Here is a 20,082-nt window from a genome sequence, read left to right as displayed (position 1 = left end):
GGGAACAATACATGCGCAGAAAAACAGAAAACAATCTGGTGAAGATGATTTGGGACAGACAGGAAGAAGGTAAGAGGAAACAAGGACGTACAGCAGAGAGGTGGACGGATTGTGTGAAAGATCTGCGACAGTCAGGCATGAGTGTCGAAGAAGGCATTAGTGTGGCAATGAATCGAGAGAGAGATTGCAACAGTTAACATGATACTCCGACCCCATGTAAAAATGGGAAAAGGGGCTGATGATGAACACATGCAGAATAATGTACAGGAGAAGTGAGGTTTAAGAGAAGGCAGGACTTGAGCAATGTATGTAATTCTGGATTGAACAAAAAATTTTGAAAAGAAGACATATATATCATGTATGACAACAACAATGAAAAATGTTATAGTATTTGCTTTGTTCTATTAATGTATGCAAATATAAATGCATATTTCAGTTCAAAACATGATGATTTAATAAGATGTTTAAAAAACAAAACACAAGCCAGACTTTGTATAAAAAATAAACAATAATGTTACAGTTTCAAATACAGAAGCCACTCTTCCTGCAGTGCACTGCTGCTGTCTCTCTCTCTCTCTCATACTCTATTGCCAATCAAGGAGAAACAGTAGCAAAACCAAGTCACGACACTACCCATACTTTTATTTTACTTCTATTTATTCAGCACTTACAATTCTACCAAAAGGAAAAATGGATAATTTACCCGTGTTATTATGCAACATCAGCACTACAGAAAGTGTTGTTATACAATATCAGTACTACAGCACCATGAAAAGGGCGAACAGTGTATAACTTCTGTTTCTGCCAGGCCTTTGTAAATATAATGAATTCCACACAGAATAAACACTGTTGACATCTACGATCAAAATTCATGTTATAAACCAATTTTGCTCTTCCTGTCCTAACTTGCAGTTTTGGAGTAATTGACTGGCCCCAAAAGGTGTTGGAAAGATTAGACAGGAAACAAGAAGGATGCTTCGTGCTTATCAAATGATTTATAAAAATTAGTGCATACCAAGATTATATATTCCCCTTTCCGAAGGTGATACGGGCCTCCTTGAAACTGATTACATGTATAGATCTGCAACTGTGGGACTGCATACATATCTACTGACCTCACAAGATCAAAGTATAGTGAAAGTTTTGAAACATGAGGAGAATAAATCTAAGATGACTCCCCCACTTAGTCTAGCAGAAGCATATTGGCATCAAGCAGGAATGGAAATCAAACCAGAAGTAGATAAAAATCAAGCAGCAACTGAATATGACAAAAAAAAAAAACCAAAAGAAAGAATATAAGGTGAAGGATCAGATGAGAAGGCAAGAGATGTGGAAAACGCATAAATATAGCTGCAAGCACAGAAAACAGGAACGACCTCATGTTGATCGGGATCGAAAGCAGGAATGGCTAAGGAAAGGCGAATTCAAACCAAAAGATGTGATGTTAATATTGGCGGCCCACGATAGTGGGCTACATACAAACACTGGTTTGCCAAGTCCAATGAACATGTGAGAAAAAAGTACAGTTGTGTACACTTACCATAAATGTACATGTTCGAGTGTATTCACTGTTGCAGTCATCACCTGTGGTTTATCCCTGCTATGGTAGGCCTCGGCCGCCCCAAATACCAGAGTCAATTTTTTTTGTGTTAGCTGCTGTCGCCTGCAGACTGATGTCAGGTCATCAGTGCTACAAAGCAAGGCAGCTGACGCCATTACATCAGTTTTTCTTGCCTAACCAATCAGAAGCCCCAGGAGATAAGTCAAAAGACACGGTGGTTAACACCCACCCCAAGAAGTTTATGTCGCCCAAAAGAAAGAAGATATAAGGGGGATGGAGGGAGGGAAACCAGGACTGCAACAGTGGTACACACTCAAACATCTACATTTATGGTAAGTGCACACAACTGTACTATGTTCTTCATGTTTCACTGTTGCAGTCATCACCTGTAGGAAGATTCCCAAACCTGAAGACAGGGGTGGCAGGATAGTCTAGAGACCTAGGCAGGGGTAAGGAGGCCCTGCACTGCTGTAGCTGCAAACCCTGCCCTAGCCTTGGAGAAATGAGGAAGGTGGCAATGCTTTGTAAAGGTATGGACAGAGGTCCAGGTGGCAGCTTTCAAGATGTCCTTGGTGGGGACTCCTCTGAGGAATGCTGTTGAAGTGGAGGCTGCCCTAGTGGAATGAGTATGAACAGACTTAGGGGGAGGTTTCCCATGAAATCTGTAGCAGAAATGGATACAGTGTGATATCCATTCAAAGACAGTCTGCTTGGAGATGGGCTAGCCCTCTTCCCCTAAGGCAAAAGTAACAAGAAGTTGGTCCGTTTTTCTGAAGGGTTTAGTACAGTCCAGGAAGTATCTATGCTGCCTGTGCACGCACAGGGAGTGCAGAATTCTTTCCCCCTTGTTTTGAGGGTTGGGGAAGAAGGTAGGCAGATGAATGGCCTGGTTGAGAGTCACATTAGATATCATCTTGGGCATAAAGAAGGGGTTAGGCCTAAGGGACACCCTTGTCTGCATGGAGAATGATGAAGGGCTCAATGGTCATCAGTGCCTGAAGCTCAGAAACCCTTCAGGCTGAAGGGCTGGTCTGTGTTAAACTGAGCAGAAATGGCTGAAGAGTGGATCTTAACTGAAGAGAAGGAGAGGCCACTATTAAGTAATTCTACTAGATAGTCCAGGATGAGAGGGACAGAAGGTTGGGAGGAAATGGCCCCCCTGGCCTGGCACCAGGATCAGAATCTTTTCCATTTCCCTACATACGATCTTCTGGTGCTTGGCCTTCTGGCCTCTGTGAGAATGTCCATGGCCTGCTTGCTTAGCAGGGGCCCTTCCCTTACTTTGGGAGAATCAGCCATGCTGATAGCTTGAGAGTCTGCAAATCTGGGTGCAGCATCCCCCCCACCCTGCTTGAGTCAAGAGGTTTGGGATCTGGGGAAGATGCCAGAGAGAATGAGATGAGAGGCGGAGCAGCAGGGGGTACCAATGTTGCCTGGACTAATCTGGAGCAATAAGGATGGCCTTGGGCTCCTCCTCCTCCCTGACCTTGATGAGTACCTTGGGAACAAGAGGTAGAGGGGGGAAGGTGTACACAAAGAGGGAGGTGGTGATATTCCCTGGAACAAAATTTCTTTAGCTGATGGTTGAGGTGCGAAGCAAAGAGATCCACCTCTGGGTTTACCCACACTTGAGTGACTTTGCCAAAGATTTTTCTGTGGAGCTGCCATTCATGGGTTCTACAATGTGTCTGCTTAAGTGGTCTGCCAGGGTATTGTTGATTCCTGGGAGGTACTGGGCTATAAGATATAATTCCACAGAGGAGGCCATCAGCCAGAGGTTCATGGCTAGCCTGCACAGGGGGTAAGATTGTGTCCCTCCCTGTTTGTTAATGTACCACATTACTGTGATGTTGTCTGTTTTGACAAGGAGAACCCCTGGCCTGAGATGAGGCTGGAAGGATGTCAGAGCCTTCTGTACTGCAATCATTCCTTCTGGTTGATGTGCAAGGGAAGGTGTTGGGCATCCCAAAGACCATGGGTGCACCTGCCCCCCTGGTTCATGGCACATGCCTTTGCCCACCAGAGTAACTCTACCCTTATACAGGGGATCAGAGGGAGAGATGTCTCCAGAGGTTAAGAATGTTGGCACCAAAGGTTCCTTAGGTACCACTGAAGTTTCCTCATGTGCAGTCTAGCCAGAGGAATCAGAAGGATGCAAGAAGCCATGTATCCCAAAGCTTGCAAGAACTTCTTTGCTGTGAAGTGACTTTGGGATGCCAGCTGGGTAAAGTAGAGAGGCAAGAAGCTCTGCTTCTCTAGGGGTAGGAAGGCCATTAGGGATGATGTGTCCAGCACAGCTCCCAGGAAGATGATACTCTTGGAGGGAGTCTGCTTTGATTTCCTCTCTTTGATGGTGAATCCCAAGGAAGTGAGAAGGGTTTTGATGAAGATTAAGTCCTGTTGGAGCTTTTCTTTGCTCTCTGCCTGGATGAGGCAGTCGTCCAGATAGAGATAAATCTGAATGTTTTTCTGTCTGCAGAATGCTATGGCCAAGGACAGACATTTGTTGAAAACACTGGGAGCAGTAGAAAGCCAAAGGGAAGAGTAGAGAACTGAAAGTGCTGTGAGCCTGCTCCGAAACGTAGTAATTTCCTGCAGGACTCCTTTATGACTGCACAATGCATGTACAATTCAAAAGTTATTCTTCCTTTTTTTATTTCTTGACGTAACTTTTTATATCTCCCCGTTATCATCTTCTGCTACATAATAGTTACATTTTTCCTTACTTTTCTAGTAAAACTTATGGAAGTCTATACATCTTTCCATGTTTTCATCTACATAATTATTCTGCTCTTAAAACAAAAAAGAAATTATGTCTTACCATGACGTTCCATCTGTGCTGTCAATCTTCACTAATCCTTGACTGTGGGCTCTCGGAACAGACTTGGCCATTATTCCACCTTGTTTCTTCCAAAACTCTTGAGATAAGCTCTAGCCACAATGCTTCTAACCAAATTTCCTTAGATCCCGTTTGCATACAAAAGTGACAGAAAAGAAATAATAGATAAGAGTCCATATCTGTGTCCATATTTTGAAGCCAATCTTTGGGAATATTTGATCCACCAAGAGTTCTAAAGGTAGAGGGAGGGAGGGAGGGACTTGTCAAGGATTGGTGAAGATCGACATCACATATGGAACACTATGGTAAGACATAACTTCTTTATCTGATGTTGTCAATCTTCATGTAATCCTTGACTGTGGGACAGAGTCCCTTAACTACCTGGATCTTGGGAGGTCTCATGGAAGAACATTCCTGAGCACCATCGAGCTGAATGATGCATGTCCCCCAACACCTGTCCAGTTTGTAATGAGTAATAAAGGTATGAGGAGATGCCCATGTCGCTGCTGCACAAATATTATCTAAAGAGGCTCTGGCGTGAAAAACTGCAGATACTGCTATAGCTCTCGTTGAATGTGCTTTTACAGATCCTGGTGGGAGGAGACCCTTTCTGTTGTAAACAAAAGTGATACAGTCCTTAAGCTATTTAGCTAGAGTAACATTAGAAACTGGACTCCCCAAAGAAACTGAAGAAAAGACAATAAAGAGCTGGTCCAATTTTTTGATATCCTTCGTTCTGTGAAGGTAGAAACATATTTGTCTGTGTACATCTAGTAAATGCAAACAGTACTCCCCTTTACTGGAAAAATTGAGAAAAAAAGACTGGGAGGCATAAAGTCTGACTAATATTTGACTCTGAAACAACCTTTGGTAGGAAGGAGGGATTTGCTCGGCAGGAGACCCTGTCCTTATGAAAAATTAAGTAGGGGGGTTTGCAGGACAAGGCTTGAATATCTGATATCCTTCTAGCAGAAGTGATAGCTATTAAAAATAAAGTTTTCCAGGACAAGAATTTTATGTCAACTTGCTGAAGGTTCAAAAGGGGGAGAATAATTAGAGACTAAAGTACCAGATTCAAATCCCATTGTGCAGAGGGTTCTTTATATGGAGGTCTGAGCATTAAGGTTCTTTTCAAAAAGTGTAGAGAGAACCACCGTAACTTAGAAAACCACCGGAGGAGGCTCAAGGAAGTCCGGTGACAGGCACACTGCAAACTAACTCACAATACTACTGATGTGAGTGCTGTTCCGATTGAACCAATCTTCAAATTCAGTTAGACTTTAAACTCCTTAAAAGGGCTCTGCAAACAGTTCAAAAATTGAGACTTTTATTCCAACGAACAACAAGGAAAAAACTGATTTAATCACAAGCGCTTTCGCCTGGTCATACCAGGCTTTTTCAAGTGTGACTGGATTAAAAAAGAACAAGCTTTTATACTAAAAGCACATTACCCTTGTTACCATTAAATTGTTTCATCACACCAATTATGCAGAATACTTAATTAATTGTGAATAATGGATTTTGTCCCTACAGGGTTCTTTGTGCAAAAAATGCTTGATAACCAACACTTATAATTGATGTTAAATGCTCTTTGGAAACTGTTAAAAAAGAATAAAAAGTATGTGTCAAATATATATACATATGCATTTTTTAAAAAATTCTTAATCCTGCATATTATTACTCCTTCAAATGTTGTTAAAAATATAAATATAAAATAATAAATTCTCACAATGACTTTTAATTAAATAAAGTGACTATGAATAAGCTTGACTGCAATTACTTAGCAATGCGCTGTAAACTATTGAGATGTTGGATAGACTTGGGTATACCCAATGGTGTGCTACCAAATGTACCCCTTTTTGCCAAAAACTGCTTACCCTTCACATTTGATTATAATAAATACCTTAACAACAATAATGCTGCCTTTAAGAACTGTTTGAACAAATGACATATTTGCAAAATAAAAATAAAAATAAAATAAAATAAAATTGAAAAAGACAATAAAGAGCTGGTCCAATTTTTTGATATCCTTCGTTCTGTGAAGGTAGAAACATATTTGTCTGTGTACATCTAGTAAATGCAAACAGTACTCCCCTTTACTGGAAAAATTGAGAAAAAAAGACTGGGAGGCATAAAGTCTGACTAATATTTGACTCTGAAACAACCTTTGGTAGGAAGGAGGGATTTGCTCGGCAGGAGACCCTGTCCTTATGAAAAATTAAGTAGGGGGGTTTGCAGGACAAGGCTTGAATATCTGATATCCTTCTAGCAGAAGTGATAGCTATTAAAAATAAAGTTTTCCAGGACAAGAATTTTATGTCAACTTGCTGAAGGTTCAAAAGGGGGAGAATAATTAGAGACTAAAGTACCAGATTCAAATCCCATTGTGCAGAGGGTTCTTTATATGGAGGTCTGAGCATTAAGGTTCTTTTCAAAAAGGCTTTACAAAGTTTAAGTGACATGAGTGATAAACTATTGAAGGCAATATGGAAGTTAGATATTTCAGCAAGATGCACCCGACGAACAATACAGGCTGATGCGCATGTCTCAAACAGTAAGGCTAAGAAGTCTAAAACTTTGTCTATGGGTGCTGAATATAGGTCAGGATTAGAGTCTAGCGACCATTTAATAAACGTTTGCCACTTGCTGTGATACAATCTTCTAGTTGAAGGTTTGTGGTGGACCAGAATGATGCATTGGACCGGAGAGGTGAAAGAGGGATGCCTGACAAACAGGGGAACTGGAGAAGCCACACAGTGAGCTTGAGATGTATATTCAGATGAACCAGTCCCCCTGGGTGGGACAACAGTTCCAGAGATGGGTCCAATATCCAGGGTCTCCAAAGTAAATAAGGCCATAGAAAGGGAAACCAGATTTGTCAAGGCCAGAATGGGTCAATGACTATTACTGTGTTCTTCAACCTGTTGGCTTTCTTAAGAAACTGACATATTAGTGGAACCAGAGAAAAGGTGCACAATAGACCGGGGAGGGCAGCATCTCTGGGTGACTTACTGGGGGGATTACAGCAAAACAACTGCTGCACTTGTTCAGAGGGAATGCGAAAAGGTCACAGCAGGGTTGGCCCCAGTGGTGGAATATCTTGTCTGCTACCACTGGATTGAGAGACCACTCGTGAGGCATGAGGATGGTTCTGTTCAATTTTTCTGCAATCACACTGAAACTCCTTGGAATGTGCATTTCCATTAGAAATCTCCCATTTGCAAACTCTGAGCGTTTCTCGACAAAGAGGGTAAGATCTGGTTCCCCCTTGCCTGTTGATGTATCAGACTACCGACATATTGTCGATTTGTATTGCAATTGTTCAGAAGAGGAGGGTATCTTGAAATGCTTGCAACCCTATGAGCACTACACTCATCTCTCTCTAGAACACTGATATGCAGGTTTGCCTCCAGCTGGGACCACGTGCCTTGGACTTTCCTTCCCAGATAATGCCCCCCCCTATCTGGAACGCTTCCATGGTCACTATGGCTTGCGGATGAGGAAGTAGAAAGGGATGGCCCAATAAAATTTGTTTGGAGTGGAGCCACCAACTCAGGTCTTCCTTGCATCAATTGGTGATTTAGATGAGACATTGGCTGACTCAAGAAGGACCATTGGGAGGACAGAAGCCATTGAAGAATTTGCATGTGGTATCTGGCCACGGGAACTAGAGTGATAGAGGCTGCCAATGACCCTAGAGCCTGTAGAATGAGTCTTGCTGTTACTTTCTTGCTGTGAATGATCTGGCTCACTTGTAATCTGATCTCTGGAGTCTTTCTAGAGGAAGAGATGCAATTCCAGTGACTGTGTCGAGCATAGCTGTAATGAATTCCAGCTGCTGTGATGGTTCTAGATTGGATTTTTCATAGTTTACAGCAATCTCTAAGCTGGAAGAAAGGAGAAGAGTGTAATCTCGTGTCTTTACGAGTTGACACTTGGTGGGAGTGGTAAGGAGCCAGTCGTTTAGATAAGGAAGCACTCTGAATCCTAGCAGTCTGAGATGAGCTGCTAACATTGCCATGCATTTGAACACATTGGGGGCTGTGGTGAGAATAAAGGGCAGTACCCTGAACTGATAGTGAGTGGTTCCCAGTCAGACGCTCAGGAACCTTCTGGACCGCTTGTCCATTTTTATATGGTAATACGCACCCTGAAGATTTACTGAGCACATTCAATCACCTTTTTCCAAGAACGGAAGTATAGACTGAACCAAGACCATCCAGAATTTGATTTGTTGAACTGATTTGTTCAATTGACTGAGGTCCAAAATCAGTCTCCATTTCCCTGTGTTCATTGGCACTAAAAAGAATCTTGAGTAAATTCTGGATCCTCTCTGGTCTGGTGGGACTGTCTAGATGACTCTTTTGTCAAGGAGTTTTTGAATTTCTAAGACTGCTTCCTCCCTGTGACTGGGTGGGATGTCTAGGATTCTTCTTGGTCTTTTTGGTTCATCTGAAAGGGGGATGTTGTAATAATCTTCTGCAGCCATTTGTCCATCACTATTCTTAGCAAATCAGATTGGTGCATGGATAATCATCCACTGACTGCCTCTACAAGAAGGTAATCAGGCCTCCTTTCAGGACTGCTGATAGGAGTTACCAGGGAAAGAGTTCCTGAAACCCTGATACTACAAGCCACTTCTGCCACTTGAACTGAGTCTTCCAATATTACTCCGCCCCTCTGCCCTGGAGGAAAGTCATTGTCATGTGAGTCCTTGAAAGGTCCTTGGACTTTTTGAACCATAGCCTACCACTTCTCTGGTTCCTGGAATAAGAATTTTGAGAGTGGAAAAGCGTACACCCATGGCAGAAAGGGTCTTCCCATCTTTCTCACATCTGGCTAGAGTCTCTAACTTTGGGGCCAAACAAAGAAGATCTGTCAAACTGAGCGTTGACGAAAAAAGACCTAAATGGCTATGTGAAATCACATAAGTGCATCCAGATGCGTCTCCTGATGGCTATGCCTGAACCAGTTGCTCTTGTTGTCCCTTTGGCAGTATGAGCAATTAGCCTCATGGATGGCTTGGAGATAGATTCTAGAGTGGCAAGTTGAGAAGTCACTTTGTCTCAAACTCCTTCAGCTATTGGAAGGTTCTTTAATCAGATCTCTTTGAAGCCTGGTAAAATGTGCCATATAGTTCAAGGACCTAAGAGTGAAGTTCGATGATGCGTACACTCGCTTCCAGAACCTATCCACTGTCCTAGACTCTGTTAGGAGGATGGATAGTAGGACTTTCATCAGCAAGTTCCATCTTGGTAGTCACCGCAACCACCATGGTGTCCACAGGAATACATTTGGCCCTGTGTTTCTCACCTTTTGGGGCAGAGAGAATGTGGACAAGTCTCTCTGGGATCAGCTCGATAGAGTCAGGTAACTTCCAAGACCACTAAGCAATCAACTTAGTAAGATCGTCACTGGGTGGAAAGATCCAGGAGGTACAGGGCTGGGCACAAAAAGCGTCTAGGTATACAGATTCCTCTGAGGAAGGCTGGAGGGTAAATTAAAAAAGAAGTAGGAATGTCCTTGCAGGAATAGGATCGTCAAATCTGAAGAAGTCTCCACAGGAGATGAAAGCGCTTGTACTGATTTTATTTCACTTTATTATAACTATTTTGACAATCGTATTCCTGCAAGGATATTCCTGCTTCTTTTTTATTTTACTTTTATGAGTTTATCTTTGTTGCCACATACTGCCGTTTTTGAAGGCTGGAGGGTAGTCCAGCCACCTCTGTTTAAGGATTTCTAGGATGTTCCCAAAGGAAACATCTTCAGGGGATGACTTAGGGGAACCTTCCCCCTCACTGAAATCAGGACTCTTCAGGAGAGTCCAAGTGCTATCGCTTGCACTTTTTCTTTGAAGGTACCTCTTTGGTGGGGTGCTCCAGAGAGGTATCCGAAGATGACACAATCAATGTGGTTTGATTCTGAGACTCTTCTGCCCTCTGTCCCAAGGTAGAGACTGAAGGAAGTTCTGGTCGAGGGGATGGACAAGATGTTTGCTCCAACAGGGAAGACATAGACTGTTTGCTCACAATGGACAAGGTCCTCTCCATACCCAGGAAGGCAGGTAGAGGGATGGGAGCCCAGAACAGAGAAGGCCGCCTCTGAAGCAGAAGCCAGGGTCGAACTTACATGTGCCGAAGCACTGAGAAGCATGGAGGGCTCTGAAAGTATCGAAGTTGAACCCTGCCCCTCAGAACCAACAATGAAGTCCTGACCCCGGGAGGTCTCTGGTTCCAACAAACTGGAAAAACTCCAGGTAATTATCAGTGCCGGAGAAGGAGCTCTGACCAGCACCAAAACAGTTGAAGCTGGGAAGGCCAGAACCAGGGGCTCAGAAATCTCAGCTTGAGTCAAAGGTGGAATAGATAGGGGTGTAGAACAAGGTAAGGTTTCAGAGCTAACAATGCTAGGAACCATGGAAGGAGGTAATCCCCTCGCCGTAAGCAGCTGGTCTACCAATCTCATAATATCAGATTCGGAAAAAACTCTTGGTGGAAAATTTCCCATTTCCTACATTGTAGCACGATCTTGGAGTTGGTATAATTAAGTAGTGGGGGGTGCAGGGGGCTTGCGCCCCTGCTTACACCCTTTAGTTTTTCTTTTCTTTTTTTTTAATTTTTTAATATATTCGAACATTTGAAAGTTTGATCTTTAGTGATTCGAACTTTTAAGCGTTCGAATATATAATACAGACCCGATTTCTCAACCCTAATGAATATTACAAGTGGTTGCTAAATGAATTAACTGTGTAGAGGCTGGATGTTTTGCCAAATATGTCAGCTAAAAACTGCAATACTACAGAAACCGGGACTGAATAAGGGTCAAGTATATGCTCCACTGCCATGGAGCACTTAGGCCACTCATTCTTATGTATCTTCCTAGCTGAAAGATTTTGGGATGCCGTACAGATTCTCCATTTTTCTAGCTAATGTTGTAGATGATGACGACTGTTCATGGGGTTGCTACAGGCATCAAATGTGACTCATCAGCATGGAAGAATGAATGGATGGATGAATCTAGACTATCCTCGAAGGGAATAATATGTTTCTGGCCATTAAGGAAACTGAAGAAATCATGCTGTTAATTTGAGGTACTGTATGCCCAGGTGCCACTTTTTAGATGTCTGGATACGAGACCTTTCCCATGTCTATCCAGAAAGTGAGGCAGTGAGGCTACAGTCAGAGGAACCAAACTCATCTCTGCCAAAATGAAGCAATGAGAATGAACTTGGCCTAGTGTCTCTGCCTTCGGAAGAACTATCTTTACTGGAAACAGGGCAGGGGAACATAAATATGTCATGGAAACAACTGCTAGACAACAGTTTCCTCAGCATTTGAGATTTCCAACAAGTTAATTTTGATTAAAAACTCGACTGGTACACACATTTTTCCTATAATTCTACAGCAAACAATTTTCTAAGTCAATACATATACGCACAAATGTGTGTGTGTACTCTGAGATGGTACAAATCGATAAACAATTTACATTAATGCATACACAGACATACACATACACATGCAACACTGCATAATGTTTATATAAAAGATGCAAACTCATATGTATAAAACCACATCACGAAATTAAAAACAGTAGAAAACCAATTACCTAATAAGTAGTTTTTCTAATGGCTTACTGAAAATTACAACACAAGGACGGTCAGAAAAAGCTGGTTGAGGCAGAGGGAGAGGAGGCGATTTGGAAGGTGAAGCTGTCCCAAGAACCTTTCTCTTGACTTTAGGTGTTGCTTCTTTGCTTTGTACACGATGTGGAAATCGCAGCAAAAGGATTTGTTCCCTCAGTTCATCCACAATCTGAAATAACAACCATTCACTTGTAAGATAATACCCACCATTCTGACAGTCTCCTCTAAAATAAAGATATTTTACATTCAATAATAAATCACTTACTTCTACTAGCAAACAACAGCCTATGAAGACCCAGAAGTAAAAAGAAAATATCCGTAGATCCCCAATGATGATGCTACCTTTGATGAAGGAATACAGGGGCCAATTTTTTTTTCTTCAAATTAGCCCATTGATCTAGTCTGGAACTCCAATGATCTCAAGAGCATGCTGTGACTGCTCATTTATACTTCAGCCCTCCAGGTGTGTTTAGTAGTACTATGCCCAATCACACAACTCTTTTCTAAGAAAAGTGGTGAGCTGAGTTAGGGTAACAATTGTTTTTCCAGAAGAAAAAAGCATGTAGAAATATGTGTTAAGTTGGGTTTAAATGTATGCGTTTAATTATTCTTTAAATAAAAAAAAATTTTGGTTGTTCTAAACTTTGCAGCTATACAGAATAAAAACATTTTATAGAGTCTGAAACTGCTTTCATTGGAAAGGCATTAAAACTCTTAGAAAGTGAAAAGTACAGTTGTGTACATTTACCATAAATGTAGCTGTTCGAGTGTATTCACTGTTGCAGTCATTACATTTGGGTAATCTGCTGGCAGGTTGCCCTCAGTCGGCCTGAATTCCAAAGTCTTGGGTCCTGCGTCAGTTGCTGTCCTCTCTTCCATGACGTCAAGTCGTCAGGGGTATAAAACATGCAGCCAATGCCATTTTCTTTAGTTTTTCTTGCCCCCGATGTCAGGTGCCCCCAAAAAGGTAGCGATATTCTATATATATATATATATATATATATATATATATATATATATATATACACATGCATCAATATAAACTTTGCCTTCATCTACAAGCAAATACATCACATAGGTTGTAGAAGATAGAGAAGAAAAGATAAACTGTAGAATGACAGGGGGATGGCGGGAGGGTAACCTGGACTGCAACAGTGAATACACTCGAACATCTACATTTATGGTAAGTGTACACAACTGTACTATGTTCTTCGTGTTTCACTGTTGCAGTCATTACATTTGGGTAGAATCCCAAAGCTATGGTTGGGAGGCTGGAGCTAAACAGCATTAGGTGAGGCTATGAGGCCCTGCAGCTTTGCAGTGGCAAAGCCTGCCCTGGACTTAGAGAGGCAAATGGTAATGCTTTGTAAAAATGTGAACAGAACTCCAAGTAGCAGCCTCTAGAATGTCCTTGGTTGGTACTCGCCTGAGAAAGGCTGCTGAATTAGTTGCAGCCCTGGTGGAGTGAGACCTAATGCCCTTGGGCACAGGTTTGCCATGGTGTAAGTAGCAGAAATGGATGCAGTGGCTTATCCACGTTGAAATTGTCTGCTTTGAAATAGCCTTTCCTTCTGATCCTGCAGCATATGACACTAGTAATTGCTCGGTTTTCCTAAGAGATTTAGTCCTACTCAAGTAGAATCTTGGCTGTCTGTGTACATTCAGGGAATGCAGAATTCTCTCCCCTTTGTTCTGCGGATTTGGATAAAAAGTTGGCAGATGAATTGTTTGGTTAAGAGCCACACTGGAAACTACCTTGGGCATAAAAGTAGGATTTGTCCTCAGAGACACCCTGTCTGGGTAAAATATGATAAAAGGCTCTACAGCCATGAGGGCCTGTAGCTCTGAAACTCTTCTTGCTGAAGTAATTGCTAGTAGCAGAGCTGTCTTCCATGATAAGAACTTTATATCAGCGGGAGCAGCTGGTTCAAATGGAGGCAGGGTGAGCTTTTCCAACACATAATTGAGGTCCCATGCAGGTAATGGTGATCGCCTAGGAAGCCTTAAATTTTTGGCTCCTCTAAGATACTGCTTTAGTAAAGGATGAGAAAAGATTGGTGGCTCTGTATTGTAATGAGCCGAAATGGCAGAGGCATGGATTTTGATTGATGAGAAGATAGGCCTTTGTCCAGCATCTCAATTAAGTATTGTAATATCTGAGGAATATGCGGTTCTGCTGTATCAGTTCCTTGTGCTTGATTCCAAGCACAGAATCTCTTCCATTTGTCAGCATAAGACTTTCTAGTACTAGGCCTTCTGGCTTCCAAAATGACATCCATCACAGCTTTACTGAGAGGTGTCGTCTGTATGATTACAGGATTAGTCATGCTGCCAGGTTCAGAGTCTGTAGTTGATTGTGCAGGATCTGATTGTTTTGCTGGGACAGTAGTTGTGGTTTTTGAGACAAGTTCCTTAGGACTGGGTACCAATATTGGCGGGGCCAGTCCGGGGCAATTAATATCATCTTTGGCTTCTCTTGTCTGACTTTTAGGAGGACCTTGGGTAGAAGAGGCAGAGAAGGAAAGGCGTAAACTTATAGGTTTTTCCAACTTAAGGATAGGGCGTCCACTTTACATGCTTGTCTGTGATAAGTCCTTGTGCAGAATCTTTTCAGTTGATAATTTTGAGGAGAGGCCAATAGGTCTATGCCTGGGCTCCCCCATTTCTCTGCTATCATGCTGAAGACTTGTGGATTTAGTTTCCACTCGTGAGGATCCATAAGGTTTCTGCTTAAATCGTCTGCCAGAGTGTTTTGTTTTCCTGGCAAGAAATGAGCTTGAAGATTAATTTGGTAGGTCAAAGCTGTGTCCCACAGTGCCATGGCTAATCTGCAAAGGGGGTATGAGTGTGTGCCCCTTTGCTTGTTTATATAACACATGACTGTGGTGTTGTCCGTCTTTATCAGTAGTTGTCCTGGATGAAGTAAGTCCTTGAAGGCTGTTAGGGCATTTTGAACAGCTAGCATCTCTTTCTGGTTGATATGTAGATGCATTTGATTTGGTGTCCATATGCCCTGAATGCATCTTCCTGCCATGTGGGCCCCCCAGGCATAATCTGATGCGTCTGTTGTTAAGGTTTGCCTGGCAGGGGGTAGAGTGAAGGGCCATCCCATGTTTTGGTGACAGGCCTTTTCCCACCACAGAAACTCCTGTTGCAGGCAGGGGATGAGAGGAATCATTGTTTCCAGACTATGTGAATGTTGACTCCATAAACTTTTTACGTACCATTGAAGTTTCCTCATATGCAGTCTTGCATATGGAATTAGTAGGATGCAGGATGCCATGAAGCCCAGAGCCAGCAGAATTTGTCTTGCAGAAGACTGGGTTTTTGTTGCATCAGTTTGAAGTAAGTAATCAGTTGCCTTTGTTTGTCTGGTGTGAGGTAAGCCATCTGGGCAGTTGTATTCAAGCTTGCATCCAGGAATGTTATATTTTGAGAGGGTACCAGTTGTGATTTCTTTTCATTTATTGTGCACCCTAGGCATGTTAGAAGCCTTTTCACAAATGCCAGGTGTAGTAGAAGAGTGTCCTTGTTCTCTGCTTGAATGAGACAGTCGTCCAAGTAAGGATATATTTGAATACTTCTTTGTCTGCAAAATGCAATTACTGGTGCCAGGCACTTTGTAAAGACCCTGGGCGCAGTAGATATGCCAAAGGGCAGTGCAGAGAATTGGTAATGCATTAAGCCAGCCTTGAATCTGAGGTATCTTCTGCACGACTGTCTTATTGGTACATGCAGCTATGCCTCTTTTAGGTCTAAAGTCACCAGCCAAGCATTCTTGCCCAGCATGGGCAGAAGCTTTTGCAAGGTGAACATTTTGAATTTTGGAATATCCAGATATGTGTTCAAAATCGATAAATCCAGTATTGGCCACCAGGCCTTGTCCTTTCTGGGTACCAAGAACAGTCTTGAGTAAAAACCTTGTCCTTTTTCCTGTTCTGGTACTGTCTGAATGGCCCCCATAACCTGTTTCTGTGCCTCTGCCCATTGTTTTTTTGGCAGATCTGGCCAATCATTTGTCATTGGCAGAGTGTGGAAATGGAATCTGTATCGCTGTGATATGATGTTTAGTACCCACTTGTCCTGGGTTATTAACTGCCAATTTTGAGCAAAACATGTTAATTTTCCCCATATGGGTGCTGCCAAAAGATAAGTGCTTGGTGTAGGCAGAGGGAAGTCATTGGGATTGCTTTCTGTAGGTTTGCGCTTGCCCCCTTTGAGCTCTGTCTGACACAGGAAAGGACCAATTTTCTGTAGGCCAGTGTCTAGTGAATCTAGGTGGCTGCACTTGTAAGAAATCTTTAACAGTTTGCATAGACTTAGCTTTGTCTTCCATTTTCTTTAAAACCTCTTCTGTCTTAATACCAAACAGAGAATCATGCTGTAAAGGTGCATCTAGCAATTCAGCTTTAACATGATCAGGCAAATTTTGTTCCTTTAACCAGGCATGCCTCCTAATCACAGATCCAGTAACTGCGGCCCTGCAGGAGGCCACTAAAGAATCAAAACCACATTGCAAAGTATGCTTTCCAACTTGTTCAGCTGCATGCAATAATTCCTGTAATTCCTTATTTTCTGCACATTCTGAAATCAACATTATTTTCTGTTTCAGCAATCCCATAACATGTTGTTGGTACTTAAGCATATGAAATTGACAGTTTAAGGCCCTGATTGCCAAGGTTGCAGATGTATAAAACTTTTTCCCCATCTGTCCACTGCCCTTGAATCTCTGTCGGAGGGGGTAGGGTTTTTTGCTGTTGAGGCCTTAACTCTCTTTGGACCCTGTGAAATAGTTTCAGGATCAGCATCAGGGTTTCCAAATAAAAATTTATGAGAGTCAGGGACCCTGTAATTCCGGTCAGGCTTACTGGGAGCCGGAGGTAAGGAGTCAGGGGTCAGGCTTGACTCCGAAAACACATCATCTGCAATGTCTAAAACAGGGGGAATGGCTAAAGGCTTGTGCTGAGGGAGAAGGAAATCCCTAAGCCACTTTTTTGATTCTGAGAAGTCTTGACTCTCCCAGTAAAAATGCTCCCTCAAAGTATGCAAGGTTTCTCCAAATGAATAATCCTCAGGAGGAGATGCAGATTGAATAGACTCCTCAGCATCAGAATCCTCATAGGGAGGTAAAGATAATTCCTGATCAGAAGAGGAATCAGAAGAAATAGAAACCTGATCTGAAGATTCATAGTCAGTGTCTTGCCTAGGCCTCTTATCTGGAGGGGGATGGGTACCCCTGATCAAGGTAGTAAGGTCTTCAGCCATTTTGATTATCTGTTTTTTAGGCATAGAGGCCTTTGCACGTCACTCAGGCATCATTTTTTTAGTTTTAGAAGGTGTCTTTGCCTTAGGTTTTACAGCTTTCGTCGGTCTGATTAAAAATGTTGAGGTCTGAATACACCCTCAGAAGCTGGTGCCTGCTCAGCAGCTCTGGACCCATCTAAGGGAAATACATCCGTCGGTCCAATACCTTGAGTATCTTGCGACATGCCAGACTCCACATGGGTGTCGGTAGAGGCCTGCGACTCGAAGGTAGCGGGTATCAGGGGCTGCAAAAGCACCTCACTAAGTACCGGCGACTGGCTTAGGACAAGCTTCGTCATCGGTTTTGGATTTCGACTGCCTTTCTCTGCGTTTTTTATGTATTCCGGTAGTTGGATTGCTATCCAACGACATTTCTGGGTAGTTAAATCTGTTTCTAAAATACTTAGATGCAAAAATATACCGACGCTTAATAGTGCGTTGGTTAAATCTAGCACAAAACCGACAGCCAGGCACGTTGTGGAAATCCTTATGAGGTATTTGCTTCCCACAAGTAATGCAATTATTAACTTTTTCTGACATCGGTAAAAAGCAAGAAAAACATTTCCCCAATGGGGTGCTTAACTTTAGTGAAGACTCCGGTTCTGAAACTCAAACTCGAATATTTCAGTAGTCGGCCGACCGGCACTTGCGAAATGTTTTGCTTTGGGCACCGCGCTGCAAGAAAGACTAAAGAAAATGGCGTTGGCTGCATGTTTTATACCCCTGACGACCTGACATCATGGATGAGAGGATAGCAACCGATGCAGGACCCAAGACTTTGGAATTCAGGCCGACTGAGGGCAACCTGCCAGCAGATTACCCAAATGTAATGACTGCAACAGTGAAACACGAAGAACATACATATCTGCCCCTCAAACTGCAGCAGATTTCTTGAAATGATACTTCCGGTCAAAAATGTATTACACTGTATAGACCTTCCCCACCCAAGATAAAAGACCTGAAGACAGGAAAAGTATCATGCACTTTAAAGTTGAAACAGGAAGGACTGCCTTGGACAAAAGCTAAAATAGAAAGCATCTGCAAGTTCAGTTACTACTAGATGTCTGTACTATGCACAAGCACTCTGCATGCAAGAAAAACAGCTCAAGCTGAATTAATTAGCCTGAATAACTGTGTAATCACTGTTTGGAGTCTTACACAGACTATTAATAATTTAGTGTTTAACGTTAGTTACTAGTAGTGACAGATTCAAATAAGTTGTTAGAATTCTTCTTTATGCTCTCTGTTTAAGTACAATTGTATTTTCTTTGTGCAGATTTATAATTGCTTGTGTATTTGATTTTACCACGTACAAAGCTTAGTTTTATTTATTTCATGTAAAGAATTCTACTATTCAGCTGTAAATGTGTTACTGGTAAAATTTGGGCATGTGTATTGATTTAGTACACTAACAGCTTGTTGATGTTCACCTTTTGAAGAGCAACTGCTAAAGCTACTGCTAACATATAAATAATTAGCAGTTGCTTACATTAAAAGAGCTTTCAGTAATCATTTTCTTGGTGCGTTATAGTGGACTCACTGTGTTAGTGTTAGAAAGATATGGAAGCAGGTGTTGATATTGCAGAAATATCATTAACACCTCATAGAAAATAGGAAGCTGCTTGTATACTTGATTTTACCAAGTGGAATGCTTAGTTTTATTTATTTCATGTAAATAATTTGACTATTCAGTTATAAATATTTGTGACTGGGGACTTGTTAGCTTATGGGCATGTGCATTGATCTGGTAGTGTAACACACATTGATATTCACCTTTTGAAGAGCTACTGTTCAAGTTACTGCTGCCATACACATATTTAGCAGTTTACTTGCATTAAAACAGTTAACAATAATTATCTTGTCGGTGCATTTAGAGTGGGATTCACTGTGTCAGTTATAAAGTTTATTCACACAGCTGAATGGAGGAGGGGCACTGACCACAACTCTGATCTGTGATATACAACAATAAGTATCCTGTTTTTTTTTTTTGCTTATTTTTACTAGTTATTGCTTATTCTAACCATTTATATCACTTTTTATTGCCTGCTGCCTATTTTACTGTACTTTATTGCTACAAACTAATCTGCACTATTGTACTGAAACTGCCTGCCTTACAGGTCCTGTTAAATCACCTTTATTACTGTCACACTGTTTGTAAAAAATTTTAGTTAGTTTCACTGTGTGAAAGGTATTAACTGGAAATTTTCTCTATTTGTTAAGCATCTGTTTGATTGTTCTGATTTCCTGCCAAACAGTGCATTATATAACTGCTTTGTTTGCAGTTAAAAGCATTATCTTGAGTCTCTTTGCTCCTTTATCTGTTTAAGACTTTAATTTAGTATCTCATTGCTGTTTTTCTGTTGTAATAAACATTTCTGTAGTGTTTTTCTGCCTATAATAGTGTAGTTAGTAGCTGTAGCATAGTCCCAGTTCAGATTTGCTGCCTCTGTGGTTGTTTGTTGGCAGTGGCTGTTTGCTCTGAGCACATGTCTCAGGCCATCTTGAATTAACAGAAGCCTTTCTTCACCTTAGTCAGAGTATTGTGCTGATTGGTAGTTGGCTGGTAGGGCTTGGAGTAAGCACTCATTAGTCATTCTGAGCTTTTTTTTTTTTTTTAAGTTGTTTCAGGTTGTACCTTCTGGTATTTAGGCCCTGCCTTTGTGAGGAATTCTGTTTATTCACACTGACCTGAATGGAGGAGGGGCACTGACCACAACTCTGATCTGCGACATA

General features: G+C 41.9%; 1 protein-coding gene across 2 annotated transcripts in view; it reads right to left on the bottom strand.

Moving 5' to 3' along the window:
• The window catches only part of SZT2 (SZT2 subunit of KICSTOR complex), a 3,556,133-nt gene that overhangs the window by 3,058,362 nt on the left and 477,689 nt on the right, over positions 1–20,082 (bottom strand). For both annotated transcript variants that reach the window (XM_044085412.1, XM_044085413.1), the window contains exon 15: positions 12,009–12,214. In XM_044085412.1, the coding sequence (XP_043941347.1) occupies positions 12,009–12,214 (206 nt within the window). The remainder of the gene's footprint in view (positions 1–12,008; positions 12,215–20,082) is intronic.

This window comes from Protopterus annectens, chromosome 10.part0 (assembly GCF_019279795.1).
Source record: "Protopterus annectens isolate FY-2018-M chromosome 10.part0, PAN1.0, whole genome shotgun sequence".
NCBI lineage: Eukaryota > Metazoa > Chordata > Ceratodontiformes > Protopteridae > Protopterus > Protopterus annectens.
The sequence above is the reverse complement of the archived record's forward strand: the minus strand, read 5'-3'. Positions and strand labels throughout refer to the sequence as shown.